Source organism: Castanea sativa, chromosome 11 (genome assembly GCF_040712315.1).
Source record: "Castanea sativa cultivar Marrone di Chiusa Pesio chromosome 11, ASM4071231v1".
NCBI lineage: Eukaryota > Viridiplantae > Streptophyta > Magnoliopsida > Fagales > Fagaceae > Castanea > Castanea sativa.
The window spans coordinates 52997086-53019125 of NC_134023.1; the positions used below are offsets into that span (position 1 = coordinate 52997086).

The following is a 22040-nucleotide window of genomic DNA, read 5'->3' on the forward strand; positions in this document are numbered from 1 at the left end:
ACAAAAAGGCCTCATAAAAGTGTTGTAAGAAATACCGAATTGCTTGAGTTAATTCACTCCGATTTATGTGAATTTGAGGGAATTTTAACTCTTGGAGGAAATAGATATATTATCACTTTTATTGATGATTTCTCAAAATATACAACTATTTATTTGTTGAAAAATAAAAATGATGCTTTTGAAAAATTTCAAGATTTTTTAAAAGAAGTTGAAAATCAATTCAGTAGAAAAATAAAAGAATAAGAAGTGATAGAGGCTGTGAGTATGAATCAAGTGCATGCAACTCATTTGTTCAGTCTTTGGGAATTATCCATGAAACTACTGCACCATATTCACCTGCTTCTAATGGTGTGGCTGAAAGGAAAAATAGAACTTTAATTGAGTTAACAAATGCCATGTTAATTGAATCTAGTGCACCTTTACATTTTTGGGGTGAAACTATTTTAACTGCATGTCATGTTTTAAATAGGGTACCACATAAAAAGTCACACACCACACCTTTTGAGATGTAGAAAGGACATAAGCCAAATTTGGGATATTTGAGAGTATGGGGTTGTCTTGCTTATGTAAGACTTACTGACCCTAAAATGCCTAAATTAGGTATAAGAGCTACTATCTGTACTTTTCTTGGTTATTCATTTAATAGTACAGCCTATAGATTTTTTGATCTGGAAAAAAAAATAATTTTTGAATCTAGTGATGCAATTTTTCATGAAAAAAAATTTCCTTTTAAATTGAAAAATAGTGGGGGTAAAGAAAATATTTTGTCACAACCTAGTTCTTCTACTTCACATTTACAAAATCAAGAAAATTTTGAAATGGAACCTAGAAGGAGTAAAAGAGCTAGAGTTGAAAAGGATTTTGGTCCTAATTATTATTTTTTTAACATTGAGGAAAATCCCCAAAATTTAAAAGAGGCCTTAACATCACCCGATGCTATATTTTGGAAAGAGGCTGTAAATGATGAGATGGAATCTCTAATTTCTAATAAAACTTGGAAATTAGTAGATCTTCCACCGGATTGTAAGACCATAGGTTGTAAATGGGTTCTTAGAAAAAAGTTGAAACCGGATGGATCAATAGATAAGTTTAAAGCTAGACTTGTTGCAAAAGGCTTTAAACAAAAAACTGATCTTGATTTCTTTGATACATTTTCTCCGGTAACAAGAATTACATCTATTAGATTGCTAATTGCTATTGCTGCAATTTTTGATTTGAAAATTCATCAAATGGATGTAAAAATTGCTTTTCTAAATGGGGACCTAGAGGAAGAGATTTATACGGATCAACCTGAAGGCTTTGTAGAGCCTGGACAAGAAAGCAAGGTATGTAAGCTAACTAAATCCCTATATGGCTTAAAACAAACACCTAAACAGTGGCATGAAAAGTTTGATTCCTACATGATTAAGAATGGTTATAAATCAAATGAATGTGATAAATGTATTTATTCTAAATCATGGAATAATTTACATGTTATTATTAGCCTCTATGTGGATGATATGTTGATTTTTGGCTCAAATATGCATGTTATAAATGAGACAAAAAATATGCTTAAAAGCCATTTTGATATGAAAGATCTTGGTGAGGCTAATTTTATTTTGGGTATAAAAATTACAAAAGCATGTGATGAAATATATCTCGATCAATCACATTATGTTGAGAAAATATAATTTTCATGATCACAAAAGTGTAACTACTCCTTTTGATTCTAGTGTTCATTTATTTCCTGTGAATAATGATGATGAAATTTTTAATCAAAAGGATTATGCTAGCATCATTGGTAGTTTGCGTTATGCTACTGATTGTACTAGACTTGACATTGCATATGCAGTAGGAGTGCTAAGCAGGTTTACTAGCAAGCCGAGTAAAGATCATTGGCTAGCTATTAAGCGAGACATGAGATATTTAATTGGTACCAAAGGTTATGGCTTGTTTTATAAAAAATACCCTGCTGTGATTGAACGTTTTAGTGATACCGATTGGAATACTTTGTCAGGTGATTCTCTCTCTACCACTGGTTATATTTTTACCTTAGGTAGTGGTGTCATTTGTTGGAAATCTAAAAAAAAAACAATAATTGCTAATTCAACAATGGAAGCTGAATTAATAGCATTAGCGTCAGTTAGTGAAGAGGCAAATTGGCTTAGAGATTTGTTATATGAAATTCCACTTTGGGAAAAGCCAATTCCACCTATATTAATTCATTGTGAAGCACTGCTGCAATTGGTAGAGTTAAAAACCGTTATTACAATGGTAAATCCAGACCTATATGAAGAAAGCACAGTACTGTGCGATCTTATTTGAGTAGTGGCATCATAACTGTGGATTATATTAAATCTAATGATAATCTTCCAGATCCATTTACCAAGGCCTTGGCAAAAGATAGAGTCTGGAATACATCGAGGGGGATGGGACTAAAGTCCATAGAATCATGAGCCATGTATGAGGATACCCAACCCAAAGACCAGAGATCTTGAAAATTGGGTTCATGGGAAAAACGAATCATACGATGGTTGTAAGAAATGCAAAATTTATTTTGTTAATTATTTATTTTGTAAATAATTTTTTAATTGTTCATCCCTATGATGTAAGTGCATTTATCCTGTAATGTGGATAGGTTGAGTAAAAAAACTCTTAATGAAATTTGTAGCTTGTATGAGTGGGGTGTCAGAATTACAGGAGCACCCTTGACAAAATTTCACCTATGTGAGTGTGGGGGTGGGGCCGCTCTTTATGAGATTTGGACTTAATCTTAAATACACTCATGAAACCAGGATCAGCACATGGCCGTAAAGTGCTAGCTATAAAAGCTCATGTCAACACCTGGGTTGTTATGTGTAAGCAGTGACACTTAATTTCCCTAAAGCAGTCCTAGTTCAAGTCGGAGACCACTACGACTCTGGAGTTGAGATCGTTGTTTTACTAAGTGAAGGTTCAATGCAGAGCACACCTTCATGATGCATAGTGACCCATCTTTGCCTGGTAATCTCTCTTTAACTAAAAATTTAATATTAAAATGAGTGGAGGATTGTTGGAGCATTTTAATATTAAATAATTAAATGAATAAATTTTATAACATAAATGTAAAGATGTGGGAGTGAATGTGGAAGATGAGGAGTTAGTGAAAAATGTTTAATCCCACATTGAAAATGAGAGAGACTATTTTGTTCTTTTTAATTGTGGTGATTAATGGGCTAATATGGATTGTCTCAAATATTGGGCTAGATACGTGCGCAAGGGGGAGGTGAAGGGTGGAGGTGTCAAAATTGGAAATGAATCAACACCTTGGATCCTCCTACTTGACAGCTCATTCAGAGTAATTACCATATCCGTTGGTGAGTAAATGACCCGAATTCATATTCCATTTTTATTATGGAAAATAATGAGCCATTAACCCACTTAATGAACTATCCGTTTGGGCCTTTTCATTATTCAGAAAACTCCTTATCTCACCATTAAAATAGAGAGATTTTTGGCAAGGAATGGTGTTCTTTCTGGTGGAGCTTTGGGCTTGAACACTTTGTGCAAAGGTTGTTCTAGCCATACAACACTTGTTGGCCTATTATATCATGGGGGAGACAAGTCAGAGACGGTCTGCACCGGTTACAAAGTTTAGCCAACCAAGGGCTTGAATCTCCTTAAAGAGAGCGAGTGCCGCGCCTCAGTCCAAATAGTGTTGTGTAATCTCTTTCCTTAAACTAATAAAAATTCAGAAGTATTATTCAGTTTCTTTTCGTGTTATTTCCATTATCATTGTGTTTGCACCAATAAAGAGGATTTAAGTTTTGGCTAATGTGTAGGACATACTCCCCTATCCACAAACCTTTTATCCCTGCAAACGTGTTACACTTAGAATAGAAAGGGAATGAAGGAACCAAAACACTTATCCACAAACCATTTATACCCTGCAAACGTGTTGCACCTGCAATAGAAAGAAAATGAAAGAAACGAATCAGAGAAAAGCAAGAATGGACAGCATGATGTGCATGACATGCATATGTATATACTTTTAAATAATCTGACACAGCCTAATTAAAGGTAATAATATCTAACAAATAAAGTTGTTGATTTGGCTTTTCAAAAGAAAAAAAAAAAGTTGTAGATTTGGTCTGCTTTTCTTTAACTTATTTATTTATAAACCCTGTCAGTTTAGCTTCTAGTCCGACACACTGAAATATTGGATCAAAGCCAAAACCACAAAAATTAAAAAGGAAATAGCCAAACTTCATATGGCACTGAATTAAGATATGATAGTATCATATTTCACTTGCATATTGTCATCTAACATACTATAAGTACACCTAGTGTTCCTTGCACCAACGGATACAAAACCATATGCCCCAACATATGGCTTCTTTTACATATTTTCACCATTCCCATTGCTTCAAACTCTCATTGTTTTAGGAATGGCAACGAACCAGGTTCGGGCCGGATTTTTTCATACCCGGACCCAACCTGCAAGCAGGACCCACGGGCCAGACCCGGCCCATTTATTAAACAGATTTTTTTTGGGACCCATTTACTAAATGGATTTTTTTAGGCCCTATGGGCCCCACCTAGCTAGGCCACTTTAGGGCCCAATCTTCAGCCCCTAACAGAGGCCTAATTTGTGGCCCAATCAAAAAAAAAAATTATGTTTTCCTAATCACAGCAGCACAAACAACAAATCTAACTAAATCTCAAATCATATCCACCATACCCATTCAAATTTCCCATCCACTGAAACCAAATACATTTGAAATCAAACTTTTTTCTTTTTTTGGGTTAAAACGATGATATCATTAAACTAAACAACTACATCCAAAGCAGTACAAAGTCAGTTGAAATAAACTCCATTACAGTCATCCTCTAAGGTCTTAAGCAAGTCCACAGGTAGACTAGAAAACAAAAGGAAATCTGCCTCTTAATCAGCACCTATTCTAGCTAAAATCAAACTATTCCCAGAAACCAAATACATTTGAAATCAAAATCTAAAACAAGCACATGCAAGGCATATCAAATCTTAAAAACCAAATCTAAATCCCCAAACCCACAGGTTAAACAAAGAGAATCTAAATCCTCAAACCCACTAATCAAATAAAGAAAAAATGGAAGAAGAACATCTAAATCCATTCCCGTAAATCACTGTCGTTGTGGTCGTTGACTTCAACTATCAGTAAACTCAGTGCAAAGCAAATATAGGGAGCAATATTGAACGAAACTGGGTGAGATCGAAGAGGCTTTGCGGTGAGAATCTTAGATTTTCGTCTTTGTCTTATTCGGCAAAGAGAGTGAGACTGAGAGGCTGAGAGCTTGAGAGAGGGGCAGTTGACATTCGGTGGCCGTCGGCGTGAGACATGAGAGGAGAGTGAGTGAGAGTGGGAGGGGCGGCTAGGGTAGTTGGCTGAGTGAAATGAGAGAATAAGTTAGGGTTTATAAGTTTATATAAGTTAGGGGTTTTTTTTGGTGATTTGTTTCCTTCACTGAAGTTCCTTGGTTTCCTTAACAGGAATCAAGACCGCATTGTTGAAAATGCATACAAAAACAGACAAAATTCTCAATAATATAATCAACGATCATTAGAAAAAAAAAAGTGTCAGTTTAGGAAAAAAATGTGAAGACAGTGATAATGATGATATGATTGATGTGCTTTTGAAACTTCAGCAAAAAGGCGAGCTTGAATTCAACGTCCCAAGCAACCACATCAAAGCTGTCACCTTGGTTTTTTTTTTTTTTTTGTGCTTCTCCTTTTATTTTTTCTTCTTCTCTATTAGTAAATGAACAGTTTTTTACAAATAGTTTTACAAGGATCTTTTACTCCATTAAGTGGTGAACGATTTGAGGTATGTATTTTGCCACACCATATTCTTTTGAGTGGTACACTTTGTAGTTTATAAGCCAATTAGATTGTGTAGTGCACAAAAATTTTCCTTTGACATAAATTTCATTTACTCGTAACAATAATCGACATCCAATTCACAAAATTAGGAATTTGGAAGAAAAATCAAATATACACGCACAAATTATAAAGCTACCCTATTTTGCTTAGTATTAAACTGCCATCTCACAATGTGACTGTGAGTCAACATCATTTTTCAGGAGGTCTTTGCTGCAGGAAGTGAGACTTCAGCAACCACAATCGAATGGGCAATGTCAGAATTAATGAAAGACCCAAGAGTAATGGAGAAGGCACAAGCAAAAGTGCGGCACGTCCTTGAAGGGCAGAGTAATTTTGATGAGGCAAACATTCAAAAGCTAAATTACTTGAAATTAGTAGTAAAAGAAACTTTGCGATTACACCCTCCTGGTTAGGGGTGGCAATTCGTGTTCGCGTGTCGGGTTCGTGTCGTGTCAAGTTATGAGTATTCGACTACATAGGTCAACACTAACCCGACATGTTTATTAAACGGGTCAAGATTCCTCAACCCTAACACGACCCATTTATTAAACGGATCAGTCGTGTCGACCTGTTTATCAGATTTTATCAAAATGAAAAATAAAAATTAATGAAAAAACAAACAAATAAATATTTTTAATATAAAATTCAGAACTAACGAGTAACTGCATCACAAATAATCATTCAAAATTAAAGCATATCCCAATATCACAAATACTCAATCACAATATGTCAAAGAAAATAAATCACAACAACTAATAAGTTTATATACCTAGAGTTTGAAGGGTATATTGGTAAAATATCATTTAATTAAACGGGTCAAACAGGTTCTATGTGTTCAACACTAACTCAACCCATTTATTAAACGGGTTAGCCGTGTCAACCCAAATATGACACGAACCCGTTAAGCCTCAACTCATAACCTGCTAATTTCGTGTCGTGTCGTGTCGGGTTTGCGGGTCGTGTCAAATTTTGCCACCCCTACTCCTGGTGCCTTGATCCCAAGAGAATCAAGAGAAAAATGTGAAATTTATGGGTATGAGATACCTAATAACACCAAAGTAATCATTAATGCATGGACCATAGGGAGAGATACTGAATATTGGATTGATGCTAGCTAGTTGCTTTCGCCCCGAGAAGTTTCAAGATTCCCCTATTCATTTTTAAAGCGTCCAATCTTGAATTCATTCCATTTGGAGGTGGTAGGAGGATATGTCCAGGCATATCATTTGGTCTTGCTAGTATTGAACTTGTTCTTTCTCAATTGTTGTATCACTTTAATTGGAAGCTCCCTAATGAGATTAAGCCAGAAGAACTAAATATATCTGAGACTTTTGGATTATCCTGTAGGAGAAAAAATGTTTTGTACCTAATTGCCACTCCTTTGAAACATCTTCTTCACGGAAGACACTAAATAATATAAGTTAGCCAGAGTTGCTATTATGTTTGCTGTGTAAGACTTTTTTAAGAAGTATTGATTTTTAAGTTGTTTATGTATTTTAGGGAGTGTTGGTATCAAGTGTGTCCTATTTAAATAATGTACCTGTTGAATCATGAATGAAGTAATTATGGGGAAGTGCGAAGTTTATTCAAGTTTAATTCTTTTCCAAGTTTTGATTTGCCCCAATCAAAAAATCGATACACGAGTGCAAACAACTAAGGAAGTGGCCCTTAGATTCAAAGAACATGTGAATACAATTATCAATGCTATATATTTAAGCACTATACACACATATATACGCATATATTCAAACAGAAATCCAAAAACCCTATGAACCCTAAATCTTGCAGTGAGCTATTTTTATAAATATCTCAATCAAACCCTTTGAACACACGACTTGATCAATTTGAAACATACAAAAGGCACAAATTAAAACAACGGAAAACCACAAAATAGTTTTGAAAAAATCATTTGAAAGTTTTCTCCTCTCTCCAAAATCCAAAATCCTTTCCGTTCTTTTGCCAAAACTCTATTTAGAGGGAAAAAAAATATATAGTTTTCCCTTACTTCTCAAAACCCTAAATTTAACACTTAGAAATCCCTTTTCTTATTTAATGTGGTCCCAATTATATCATACATAGATATCATAAAATTAAAAGAGACTATGAAATAACAATTAACAAAATTTGTAAAAAGAAGACTGAAAATTTTTGTAATTTCAGGGGTTATACTGTATGAACATGCTTGAAAAGTCATATCTTATCATTATATTTTATTTCCAAAAGAAGTCAAATTAATACTCAGTTCAAAGTTAAAACTTTCTCTCTTCTCCCTGTATGTATGTGTGTTAAAAATATTTAGTATTTTTTTTTAAAAAAAAAAACTTATTTCAAAGCTTCAGAAGTCCAAATTTTCAAAGGAAAATAATTTTCTTTCAAAATTCTTTAAATTTTTTTTTAAGAGAGAGAGTATCAACTTATGACGTTTGTTTCTTATGATAACTTTTTTATTATTAGGCTAAAGCACTAATCGGTTTTTGGTGTAGACAGGGATTAAACATCAAATCTCTTATTCAACTATTAAAGACTTTACCAGTTGACCTGACTAAAACCCATATTCTTTGCATTCTTTATATGTTCAAAAGGTTGAAGAAATGCCATTTTTAGTACCACCCGTTTTTTTTGGGAGGGGGGGGGGGGCGCATTATGATAGCCTACAAAATTACAAAATATAAATTTATAACTTTTTCTAAGCCTATTTCACATGAATTTTCATATGCCAAAATTATTTTTTTCATTTTCAAGATTATGATATTTATTTTTGATATAGATATGTACGTTTTTAGACCCCTGTAAAACTAGATAGTTTAACCAAATTAATTAACCAAATGAATGCTTAGGTTTATTATTTAGATCTAGGTTAAAACAAAACAATCATATCATGCAAAGCAGCGGAAATATAAAAAACACAATGATATGATGGCCTAGGAAAACCAAATCAGTAAAAACATAAGGATGATTTAACCTAACTATCTTCAAGGTAAAACTGAATCCACTATGAAGAAATTGAAGTTTACACAATAGCGACTTAGACCACTAACATCCTATTACTACCTCGAGTAGGAAACTTACTACCACGACCACGTGACATCTCCGAGTCCACAGACTACTTCCTTCTTGGATTTTTAGCAAGCACAAGCACTCCTGCTTGTATATCGTTAAGCTCTTAATGCAGCAACTGAATGATCATCAAGTTCTTGACATAATCTTGATCCTTGATAGCTCTAAATTTGTGTGAAGGCAAACACCTCTAAATCTCATAGAAGATTCACACACATAGCATCAACAACCTCTAAAAATGTGGCTAGGATTTTCCCTTTTATACCTAGGACAAAACATAAAACCCTACACATAAAACGGGCTTGGGTTAAGTTGGAAAATTCTACAAAAAAAATCTGCACAATTTTCAATCGGTCGAGTCTAATTCTCGATCAATCGAGTCAGGCAGAATTGCATAGTAAATTCTACAGGAACTCGATTCCAACTTTACATAAAAGACACGTACTTTGAGTAATCTAAACAAGACTTAAATGTTTTGATCATGGTTTGCCAACATTATAAATTAGTGTTCTAATACATTTAAATCTAAAGGTCTTAGAACCTAACAAACTCCCCCTTTGGAAATCCGTGACAAAACACAAACACAATAAAATGCTCAAAGTTTACATATAAACAGTCCATTACAAAACCTGGAGAGGATTTAACCAAATCGGTAAAAATCTGGGGAGGATTTAACCTAACTATCCTCAAGGATTGAATCCACTATGAAGAAATTGAAGTTTACACAATAGTGACTTAGACTACTAATATCCTATTGCTACCTCGAGTAGGAAACTTACTACCACAACCACGTGACAACTCCAAGTTCACAGATTACTTCCTTCTTGGATTCCCAACAAGCACAAGCACTTCCGCTTGTATATCCTTAAGCTCTTAATGCAACAACTGAATGATCATCAAGTTCTTGACATAATCTTGATCCTTGATAACTCTAAATTTGTGTGAAGGCAAACACCTCTAGATCTCACAGAAGATTCACACACACAGCATCAACAACCTCTAGAAATGTGGCTAGGATTTTCCCTTTTATACCTAGGGAAAAACATAAAACCCTACACGTAAAACGGGCTTGGGCTAAGTTGGAAAATTCTGCAAAAAAAAATCTGCACAATTTTCAATCGGTAGAGTCTAATTCTCGATCAATCGAGCTAGGCAGAATTGCATAGTAAATTCTACAGGAACTCGATTCCAACTTTACATAAAAGACACATACTTTGAGTAATCTAAACAAGACTTAAATGTTTTGATCATGATTTACCAACATTACAAATTAGTGTTCTAATACATTTAAATCTAAAGGTCTTAGAACCTAACAAACTCCCCCTTTGGAAATCTATGACAAAACACAAACACAATAAAATGCTCAAAGTTTACATATAAACAGCCCATTACAAAACCTGGAGAGGATTTAACCAAATCGGTAAAAACCTGGGGAGAATTTAACCTAACTATCCTCAAAGATTGAATCCACTATGAAGAAATTGAAATTTACATAATAGTAACTTAGACCACTAACATCCTATTGCTACCTCGAGTAGGAAACTTACTACCACGACCACGTGACAGCTCCGAGTCCACAGACTACTTCCTTCTTAGATTCTCAACAAGCACAAGCACTCCCGCTTGTATATCCTTAAGCTCTTAATGCAACAACTGAATGATTATCAAGTTCTTGACATAATCTTGATCCTTGATAACTCTAAATTTGTGTGAAGGCAAACACTTCTAGATCTCATAGAAGATTCACACACACAGCATCAACAACCTCTAAAAACGTGGCTACGGTTTTCCCTTTTATACCTAGGGCAAAACATAAAACCCTACACGTAAAACGGACTTGGGCTGAGTTGGAAAATTCTGCAAAAAAAAAAATCTGCATAATTTTAAATCGGTCGAGTCTAATTCTTGATCGATCGAGCCAGGCAGAATTGCACAATAAATTCTACAGGAACTCGATTCCAACTTTACATAAAAGACACATACTTTGAGTAATCTAAACAAGACTTAAATGTTTTGATCATGGTTTGCCAACATTACAAATTAGTGTTCTAATACATTTAAATCTAAAGATCTTAGAACCTAACAAACTCCCCCTTTGGAAATCCGTGACAAAACACAAACACAATAAAATGCTCAAAGTTTACATATAAACAACCTATTACAAAAAGAAAGCCCAACATAACAAATTTAACCTAACTACTATCAATTATTAGCAAGTGTAGACAATAGCACGACTGAATCAACCTGTATATTCTTGTAACACTTAACAAAAATATAAACGCATATGTGAAAAATACAAGTAAAATAATCATAACTTCTTGATTTCACAAAAAACATAAACTACAAGACATATATCATGAATAACCTCATGTATAAATCAATAAACAATGTAGCACAATGTGAAACAAGAAATAGATAAACAAAACAAAATATCTCCCCCTATCATGGATAACCCAACACAAACATCATGAGCCAAAAAGATACATGCAGAGTGAAGCACCTAGATACAATCTAAAAACTCCACAGCTCCAAACAACACAAAATATCCCCCTAACAACAAAAACTCCTCTTTACAGCCATATGCACTCCCATTTTTTGTGACGAATTGCCAAAGGGCACTCACTCATCATCAAAAGGAGGTGGCGGTCTAATACTCTCCAAATCTGCTCGCAAGGCACAAAGTTCATCAAACATGTCCACCAAAAGCTGACCATGAGCCGCCTGAACGGTCATGACAATCTCCAACATACGTCGAATGGTCAGCAGTAGTAATACGAGGATCAGAACCCCACTGGATAGAAGTCACAGTGATGTAAGACATGATGTCGTCTAGGGGACAAGACACATCATAATGATAGATAGGATGCTGAACAAGAGGCACCATAAGAGTAGCAGCCACTACCGAAAGGGTAATGGTGTACTCAACACCACGAATCCAACTCCTAAGTAAAGTGTTGGAATCATAGACATGAATAGAGAGATTAGAATAAAACTCTCTAATCAAGGTGGCCGGAGGGGGGTGAGAAATATCTAACAAAGACAACCAACCCCTATGCTCAAAGTTTCTCCTAATCTTGGGATCTAGCTCATCTAAAAGAACCCGTCTCTCAGCCCAAATGTTCCTCTTAAGATTAAGTGTCTCAAAGGTAGCTTGGTGTTTCTCACTCAAGAATCTTTCATTGTCAAAGGATGGAGCAAAAGAAGAAGAGGATGTCCTATTGGCTCTAGTTTTCCTAGGCATAATGCTAAGGAAAGAACAGACAAACAAAAAAGAACCAAAAAGAAAACAAGAGAAAACCAAGGGCAGATTGCAAGTTAACACAAAACAATATAGAAAATATCAAATCTATATGATGCATGAACAAAAAAAAAAAAAAAACAACAACAACAACAATAACACATGATGCATGATCTAATGCAATGAGAATAAGTTCGAATTAACCTTAACATCACAAAATTGGCTTAAGCATAGAGTTTAGAACAAAAACCACAAAATTTTGAAAATCCACTTGTACAATTTTCAAGAAATTGACCAATTAATCATTACACAAGATAGATAGCACATTAAAATGATCCAATTAATCAATCCAACAAGCCGATTTTATCAAATTAAACCGAATTGAACAAAATCCCCAATTTTAAGTAATTTCAAAACCTAGATTTTCAAATTTTTCGCAAAACTCCAAATTGATCAAATTAAATCATCAAAAACTGTTGTATATCAACCCACAACAAAAACCCATTAATCAATTGTGAATGAAATAGCCTAAAATAGCAAAAACCCCAAAAAAGTCTTAGATGCGAAATGCCCTTCTAAATGCATGATTTAATGCATGAAAACTTAAAATAATTGAAAAAGGAAGGGTAGAATGGTCTTACCAGCCTTAGAAGACAAAAACCATGCAAAAGATTCGAAGGAAAATGACAAAAATAAGCTTTGACTCTTAGATCGGTTGAAAAGAGAGATAAAAAGTTTGAAAAGTTTTGAAAAGGGAAGAACACGTGAAACTCAAACATTTAAAAAAAAACTTCCTGTGCAATTTTCGATCGGTCAAAAATTAGGTTCGATCGATCGAAAATGCTTTCGATTGATCCAACAGCATCGAGTACTGATCGAAACAGAAAAAAGTTGACCAATATTTTAAGTGCAATTTCAATTGGTCGAGAATCAGTTTCGATCGATCGAAATTCTGGAAAAATCATATTTTTGAAAAACAAAGCATTTTTATGCAGAAACTCCTCAAAGCAAAGAATTTTATAAATAAAATATATGAGTATGAGATGAAAAGCTTTTCAAAAACACAGAATTTAGGCCCAGATTTCCCAAAAATTAAGATTTTCACTCAATTCACTTTAAATTCCCAAACTTCAAAACACATTTTGCAATTAAACTCAAGGAAGTTTCAATCTTGGATGGCCAACCAAAATCACACACAATAACATGTACAAAGTTTAACAAAGAGTAACTTGTGCAGTGTGTGCAATTAGCAAAAGCTTGAGAGATATGTGAGGTGATATGTGAATAATAATTAAGCATACTTTCTACAAAATCCATCACATACGATTAAAAGAAACTATCACCTAAAGAGTTACATCATATATCTCTCACATCTCCTAGAATAAAAGCTTGTAATCATGTAAGTTTTTTGATTTGCCTCATAATGTACACACCAATTTTATTTGATCAGAAAGTTATTAAGAATTAGCCAGGATAATATACATATCAATTTTAATTGATAGAAATTATAATAGTTCGATAATGTACACACCAATTTCAGCATTTAAATAGAGGCTACACTTAATGATCTTTTTGTGTATGTGCTACACTTTCTCAAGCACAGAATCTTAAGATATGCACTAAGATGTTCATGATTGGCTAATAAATAGTAGTGAGATGTTTATTTATGCCTTTCTCAATAAGTCCAAGTCCGACAATCAAAAGCATAGGATTTCAAAATCAAGATCATGTGATCAAAAACTATAAACATCTTCCCACACAACATGCACTACAAAGCTCAAACTAGTAAGGTGCAATAAAAATAAGCTCATCCAAGCTAAACAAGGTACATAAACATGTTATGTAAAGATAATATGACCATCCTTGATTTCAAATCCAAGAGAACAATGCAAAACACATTTTGTTTTCCCTTTTTTTTGATGAAACAAAAACAAAAAAAGCCTAGAATGAAATGCATGAATGTTATGCAATGCAAATCTTAGAAAAACAAAGAAAACAAAACAATAAATGCCAAAAAAATGGTCACAAAGAGTAGAGCAAAGAAGCACATGGACCATGTCAAAAAGACTCACTTAAATTGAGCCTTTTGCATCCAAAGCTTTCAAGATGCACCTTCAGCATTGGAGTCCTTATTTATATTAGAATGATTTCCAACTCCAGAATTGGAATAAAGGTTTAAGCCTTTACCAACTCACCAATAAGTACTACAGGATTTTGTGCTTGAGGCATAGGTACTTTTGGTTTATTTGCTCACTTAACAGCTTGCCGCTTAAAACAGTTTGGACGAATGTGTCCAGACTTTCCACAAAAATGACAAACCCATGCAGGTCTATGATGCAATTTTCCTTTAGAAGGATTAGAAGTCTTAGGTTTAGACTCTTGAAGATCAACCCTAATCTTTCTAGGAGGTATGACTTCTACAGGCTTAACCTCACACACTGGAGGCTCAGAAGAAGGAACAAAGTTTGTGGAGTGTGTTTCAGAAATAGAGATGCTTTTTACAAAACCTAACCCAGTTTTGTCTAAAGGAGATTTTTGAACACTCAGCATATGATCAAGTTTGGAACTAGCAAACCTATTAGTTTGTTCTCTAGCAACAGATCCAAATTCTTAACTTTATCAAGTAAAAGCATGTTCTCAGTCTTCACATTATTCAACAATTCATTAACATCAAACAATTTCACAAGCAAATTTTTCTTTGCAAGCTCAAGAGATGCAATTTTCTTTAAGCCTAGATCAACATTCATAGCATTCTTTGTATCAACTTTGCAAAGTTTATTGTAGGCTTTTTGAAGATCTACATCCTCGGAGAGTTCTCCATCAGAAGGGCTCTCCTCAACAGCAACACTTTCATCAACTACAGCAGTAGCAGTGAAAGTAATAAAGTTTCCATCCTCGTCACACCCAGACTCATCATCAGAAACTTCATCATCACTAAGGGTTTACAACCATAGTCTTACCCTTAGATCTCAAGTATGTAGGACATTCATATTTCACATGACCATACCCTTGGCAACTAAAACATTGTTGTCCAATAAAGTTATTAGAAGGTTGACCTACTTTTTCTTTAGGTTTTTCAGTGTTATTAAATTTAGTGGGATCATTCCTCCTAAAATTTCTAGGTTCAGCAATGTTCTTACCTCTTGCCCTTCTATTATTGTTTCTAAGAAAGTTTCTAAAGTTCTTGGCAAAATATGTAATCTCTGTAGTAGAGCGCTCATCATCAAATCCACTCACATCAACATCATCAACAGACTTAAGAGCCATTGATTTGGATTTGCTAGTCTTAGATAGGTCCAACTCATAGGATTGAAGAGATCCTACAAGTTCATCAACAGAGATGGAGTCCACATCCTTACTTTCAGTGATGGCAGTCACTTTAGGTCTAAAGTCCTTAGTCAAGGATCTAAGAATCTTCCTAACAATTTTAGGTTGATCATAAATTTCACCCAAATTGTGTGCAGAATTAACAATATCATTAAATTTAGCATAGAATTCATCAAAAGATTCATCATCAGACATCCTAATGCTTTTAAATCTAGTAGTTAATTGTTGCAGCTTGTTAATTTTAACTGCCTTTGTGCTTTCATGAACAGTTTGGAGGATATTCCAAGTAGTATGAGCAACCTCAACATTAGAGATTCTCTTAAATTCTTCCATAGAAACAACATTAAAGATAGCATTCATGGCTTTGCTATTAAGAGTTGCTGCTTTTTTCTGAGAAGTTTGCCACTCACTCACAGGGGTAGTGGGCTTCTCCCATCCGTATTCAACGGAGTTCTAGACTCTCTCATCAATGGATTTCAGGAATGCTTTCATCTTGACTTTCTAGTAAGCATAATTATTGCTAGCAAAATGAGGAGGAATAACAAGAGAGTGTCCATGTTTCATGACAGTAGGGGTCAAGGATCAACTCAAAGATCAAAATATCTTCAACAAAAGAGCTACCCGCTCTGATACCACTTGTACGTTTTTAGACCCCTGTAAAACTAGATAGTTTAACCTAATTAATTAACCAAGTGAATACTTAGGTTTACTATTCAGATCTAGGTTAAAAAAAAACAATTATATCATGCAAAGCAGCGGAAATATAAAGAACACAATGATATAATGACCTAGAAAAGCCAAACCGATAAAAAACCTGTGGATGATTTAACCTAGCTATCCTCAAGGTAAAACTGAATCTATTATGAAGAAATTGAAGTTTACACAATAGCGACTTAGACCACTAACATTCTATTACTACCTCGAGTAGGAAACTTACTACCACGACCACGTGACAGCTCCGAGTCCACGGACTACTTCCTTCTTGGATTCCCAGCAAGCACAAGCACTCTCGCTTGTATATCGTTAAGCTCTTGATGTAGCAACTGAATGAACATCAAGTTCTTGACATAATCTTGATCCTTGATAACCCTAAGTATGTGTGAAAGCAAACACCTCTAGATCTCATAGAAGATTCACACACACAGCATCAACAACCTCTAAAAACATGGCATTGGTTTTCCCTTTTATACTTAGGGCAAAACATAAAACCCTACACGTAAAACGGGCTTGGGCTATGTTGGAAAATTCTGCCAAAAAAAAAAATTCTACACGACTTTCAATCGATCGAGCCAGACAGAATTGCACAGTAAATTCTACAGTAACTCGATTCCAACTTTACATAAAAGACACATACTTTGAGCAATCTAAACAAGACTTAAGCGTTTTAATCATAGTTTGCCAACATTACAAATTAGTGTTTTAATACATTTAAACCTAAAGGTCTTAGAACTTAACAAGATATAATTGGAACTGTAAGACTAGGATATCTATTTTTGATATACATGGAATGGTATTTGGAGAGGAGGAAATTTTCAACGGAAAATTCAATTTTTATTTATTTAGAGTTTTTTTTTTTTTTTGGAAATCCTGTTCACTCAAAAGGATATAGCTATTTTTGTGATTTCCCTTTAGTTTGTTGATGAAAATATTGAAGCTGTGATGTTTTCTTTTCATTCATTAATGTATTTTCGTGTTGTGACTATACGACGGGATTGGTAAAGTAACTCATATTCCAATTTTGTTCGTGATTGATAATCTCTTACTACGGAGTTCCATGTCAGGCTGGAGTGTTTTAATTTGTTCCTTTTGCATGTTTTAAATCAGCTTACTTCTTTCTCCTTGTTTTTTTCTTGAGTCATGAAAAATTACATGCATATATGATGTGATATTTATAAATATGTGTGTATACAAGCCCGCGTCAACATGTTTGTTTGTGCGAAATGTATTGCTTTCAATCAATCAAGATTTTGCAGATCCTTAATCCAAGTCAAGCCCAACAAGTCGTCCAATCTCTAGAATTTTGAGTCCTACTTGCTACAGTATAATAAGACTGATTAGGGATGACTAAAACGGGTTTTGAGATGTTCCTAAAAAAGAAAAAAAAAAAAAAAAAAAGTTTTGAGAGCAGCGTTTATGCATGCCTAGGGTTTTGAAACTAAGTTCTCTATCATCTTCAAGCTTTGAAGATCTAAAGATCAGTGATCAAGCTAAAGTTCCTGCATACATTACAATGTTACTGCTTGGAAACCTTTAAGATAGTTCATAAAATAATGGATAGAGCATTCACATGAACATATTTCATTTTAAAAGAATCCGGAGATTTTGAGCTGGGTGTGGTAACATTAATAAGTACTACAAAATGTAGCATTAGAATTAGGGTTAATTCAATTATGTGAACTTCAAATCTATTAGAGGATTTGTTTCCTTGAGAGTTGGCAATAAATCCCAAAGAGTTTTTTTTCCCTGATAGGGTTTTCTCTTTGTAATCAAATTGATATATATATATATTTTGCACTTGTTTATTTTAGTGATATTGGTTTGTGTTGTGATCAACCAAACTAAATTAAACATGAAAGCAAAATAGGTTAATAAATCGAATTCAGCATAGAATTTGTTAATTGTTTGCAACTGGGGTCTAAATCACCCTTTCACAATCATATATTTTCACCTTTTATTTAAATAACACAAATCAAAATACAACTAACTTTATTACTCTATTTTGGAAATACCCACACATAATATATTTGAATCCTTATTATTCGAGGAAAAGAAATATAATGAGTGACAAACAGCTTCAAATCATTCCTTCTCCTACTTGATAACACAAAGGACTTAGACATGTCAAGTTCTTATGGTTTCAACTTTAATCTAATTCACGCTATCATAATCATATATTTTCACCTTTTATTTAAACAACCCAAACCAAAGTACAACCAAACACCATATCACTATATCTTGAAACTACCCACACGTAATATATTTGCATCCCTATTATTCAGTGTTTTTCATGAAGAAGAGGAGACCAAGGAGTGGCAATTAGCTTCAAATCATTCTTTCTCCTGCATGATAATCCAAAAGATTCAGACATGTCAATTTCTTCTGGTTTGATCTCATTAGGGAGTTTCCAATTGAAGTGATATAGCAATTGAGAGAGAACAAGTTCAATGGTTGCAAGAGCAAAAGATATGCCGGGACATATCCTCCTACCACCTCCAAATGGAATGAATTCAAAGTTTGCCCCTCTAAAATCAATATGAGAACCTTGGAATCTCTCTGGGTGAAAGCAATCAGCATCACTCCAATATTCAGTATCTCTCCCTATAGCCCATGCATTAATGTATACTTTTGTGTTGTTTGGTATCTCATAGCCATTGATTTCACATTTTTCTCTTGATTCCCTTGGGATCAAGGCAGCAGGAGGATGCAATCGTAAAGTTTCTTTCACAACTAGTTTCAAGTAATCTAGTTTTTGAATGTCAACCTCATCAATATTCTTCCGCCCTTTAAGGACTTGTCGCACTTCAGCTTGTGTCTTCTCCATTACTTTTGGATTTCTCAATAATTCTGACATTGCCCATTCTATCATGGTTGCTGAAGTCTCACTTGCTCCAGAGAAGACGTCCTGAAAAAGAATGTTGAATTACAATCACAATGTGATATGAATGTTTAATATTAAGCAAAATAGGGTAACTTGATAATTTGGAAAAAAAAAAAAGAAAAAAGAAATTAAGGAAAATCATTTTTTAGTCTCTTATTACGTTTTTCATCCAAATTCATATTTCATGACCTAGAAGTTGATTTTTGTTAAGAGGGAAAGAAAAGCATCAAAGAAAAATGAAAATGCAACAAAAGAAATGTGGGTAAAAAATTGAGGGATCTTATTAAGTGGTTTTGGGACCACAACGTTCTCGCCAAAACTTTACTACAACTTTGACCTAACAAATTGTAAGTGGTTACTTATTACTTTCACATGGATGCACAATTTAGCTTTCACTACTCGAAGTTTGCAAGATCACAATGTTGTTACAAAATGTGGTGAAAATAGTTGTGGTTTCTCAATCTTATTTGCTTACCAGGGTGACAGCTTTGATACGGTTGCTTGTGAGATTAAATTCAAGCTCACCCGATTCCTGAAGTTTTAGAAGCACATCAACTATATCATCATGATCACTTGCATGTTTGTTGGGTGAAGTCCTTTTCTTCTTATGATCGTTGATTATATCATCGAGAATCTTGTCAAGTTGTCTGTGCATTTTCTCCAAGGCGGGCTTCTTTCCAGTAAGGAAGCTAAGGAACTTTAGTGAAGGAAACAAATCAGGCACTTCAAAGCCTCCACTGAGAATAAACGTTTCCTTGATTAGTGATATGAGTTCCTCTTCATATTTGCACTTCTTCCCAATGGCTGCCCTGGCAGTGATAGCATATGTCAATGAGGAGATTTTCTCTGTGAAATTGATTTGAAGTCCCTCAGACGAAGAAATGCCTTCAATAAGATTCCACACCTCTTCTTCTCTTATTGATCTAAATGATTGGATTCGCTTCACGCTCAGGAACTGCATGACACAAAGCTTTCGCATTTGTTTCCAATAATCATCATAAGGAGCAAAGACCATACCTGAATTATCATAAGACATAACTTCAATGGCAAGAAGTACTGGCCTATTTGCGAAAGCAGCATCGTGTGTCTTTAACACCTCTTTGGCCATTTTTGGTGATGAAATGATTATAGCCAAGACCTCACCCAACTGAAGTTGCATTATTGGTCCATATTTTTTGGCTAAATCTCTCAAGCATCGATGTGGTTGAAAGAAAATCAGTTGGTGCAAATTCCCTATAAGAGGCAGTTTCCATGGCCCAGGCAACAACTTATGGCTTTGGCCTTTGGCTTTAAACTTCTTCCAATAAATTATCAGGATAAAAAAGAGGAGGAAACACGTAAAGAGAGAAAAGGGGGGATCTTGGAGCATTTTGGGACACACTATTAATGAAGCCCTATCTTAGGCAGTGGGATTTGTGATCATAGTTGCAATGAACACTAGGTGTACTTATAGTTTTTTTTTTTTTTTCTTAAATGATTGCGTACTGCCGTACTTGATAGGGTTTTTATCTCGTTTGGATACTGCTTATTTTGCTGAAAATTAAAAACTGAAAACACTGTAACAAAATAATTTTTAAATATGTGAATAGTGCTGTAAAATCTATTTTTAATGAAAAAGTTGTTAAAAAATAGATTTATGGGTCCGGTAAACAGTGCACAGAACTCACTAGTGTGACATAAAGTCACAGAAAGTCAAAACGCGGTTCAAAAAAAAAAATGCAGACAAAATAAACGTGCTATCCAAACCGTACCCTTAGAGCACTTGCAGCAGTGGAGCTAAATAGCTATATAGCTATTTTAGCTTCACCAAAACACCAAAAAAAATCATGTAGCAGTGAAGCTAAATCTATATTTTTTTAGCTCATTGCTACAGTGCACATCTATAGATAGATGTGCACTGTTCATGAGAGCTAAAAAAAAATTAATTTTTTATTTTGTGTTCACATTACCTTTTTTATTGTGGTGTTTTTATTGTAGTGAGATGTATTATTTTATTGTGGTAGATATATTATTTTATTGTGATGTTTATATTATTTTATTGTGTTGAAAGCTAAAATAGATCCACTGCAGCAGCATGTGTGTAGGTAAAATAGATAAAGTAACTTTTAGTAGAGCTAAATTGCTAAATTTTTAACTCCACTGCTGTGGATGCTCTTATCTTGGTTTCGTGTTTATTTTCTATTTCATTCAATTTATTTAATAGTATTTTTTTGGTAAATTATTTAAAGTTATCTGTCTCGTCCTTTTTTTTTTCAATCCTGATCTAAATTTTGATAACGTCTCCACCTATATGTACTATTTTTACATATATATATATATATATATTTTTTTTTTTTTTTCTTTTTTGAGAAACATTTTTTACATATACTTTGTAAAGCTGTTTTCATTCAAATATATATAGTTACATTGTTTTCCACTACATCTAAAATACATGGTGGAACTACTCTGCTCTGCTGTGTGAAACTAGTATGCACAATTCTTGCACTACTCTGCTCGCTGTGTGAAACTAGTAGCGCTGTATATTTAGAAAATATGCTCAACACATAGAATTAAACCGCTACATTTTGGACAAGATGCACCGCACATAGAATTAATCCACGTGAAAACTTGCAGCATTCTTCTCTTTTCAAATAGTCTTACGCGTTTTTCAAATTATAATTTCTCCAAACTCGGCTGTTTCGATGAAATTTTGTTTTCTCCATGGATTTCGAGTTAGAGAGGCTAGAATATAAGTAGAAAAAAAATAACCATGAAATTTCAAATAAACATTTATTTAGTATTAGCATAACTATCACAAAAGACAAATACATAAAACTATTGTTTCGTAATACACTATATCGCAATTATCTATTAATGAAGATAAAGACAAAAAACACCTTTGTTTCTTATTACATTAGAGCATTTGTATCAACTCATGCAAAAATTTATATCCATTTTAGCAT

At 34.1% G+C, this 22040-nt stretch overlaps 1 protein-coding gene and 1 pseudogene across 1 annotated transcript; one reads left to right on the plus strand and one right to left on the minus strand.

The window, feature by feature from the left end:
• The first annotated feature begins 1896 nt into the window (after nucleotides 1-1896).
• On the plus strand, nucleotides 1897-7289 carry LOC142616714 (melianol synthase CYP71BQ17-like; annotated as a pseudogene).
• Nucleotides 7290-18174: 10885 nt separating this feature from the next.
• LOC142617742 (melianol synthase CYP71BQ5-like) lies at nucleotides 18175-20492 on the minus strand. The gene is made up of 2 exons (XM_075790696.1): nucleotides 19574-20492; nucleotides 18175-19122 (listed from the first exon to the last, which is right to left on the minus strand). The coding sequence occupies exons 1-2, from the start codon at nucleotides 20465-20467 to the stop codon at nucleotides 18496-18498; spliced, it is 1521 nt and encodes a 506-aa protein (XP_075646811.1). The 5' UTR covers nucleotides 20468-20492; the 3' UTR covers nucleotides 18175-18495.
• Nucleotides 20493-22040: the final 1548 nt, after the last annotated feature.

Coding starts and splice junctions, on each gene's coding strand:
- LOC142617742 (XM_075790696.1), bottom strand. CDS start 20,467: ATGCTCCAAGATCCCCCCTTTTCTCTCTTTACGTGTTTCCTCCTCTTT. Junction 19,123..19,573: donor GTATCAAAGCTGTCACCCTG/GTAAGCAAATAA, acceptor ATTCTTTTTCAG/GACGTCTTCTCTGGAGCAAG.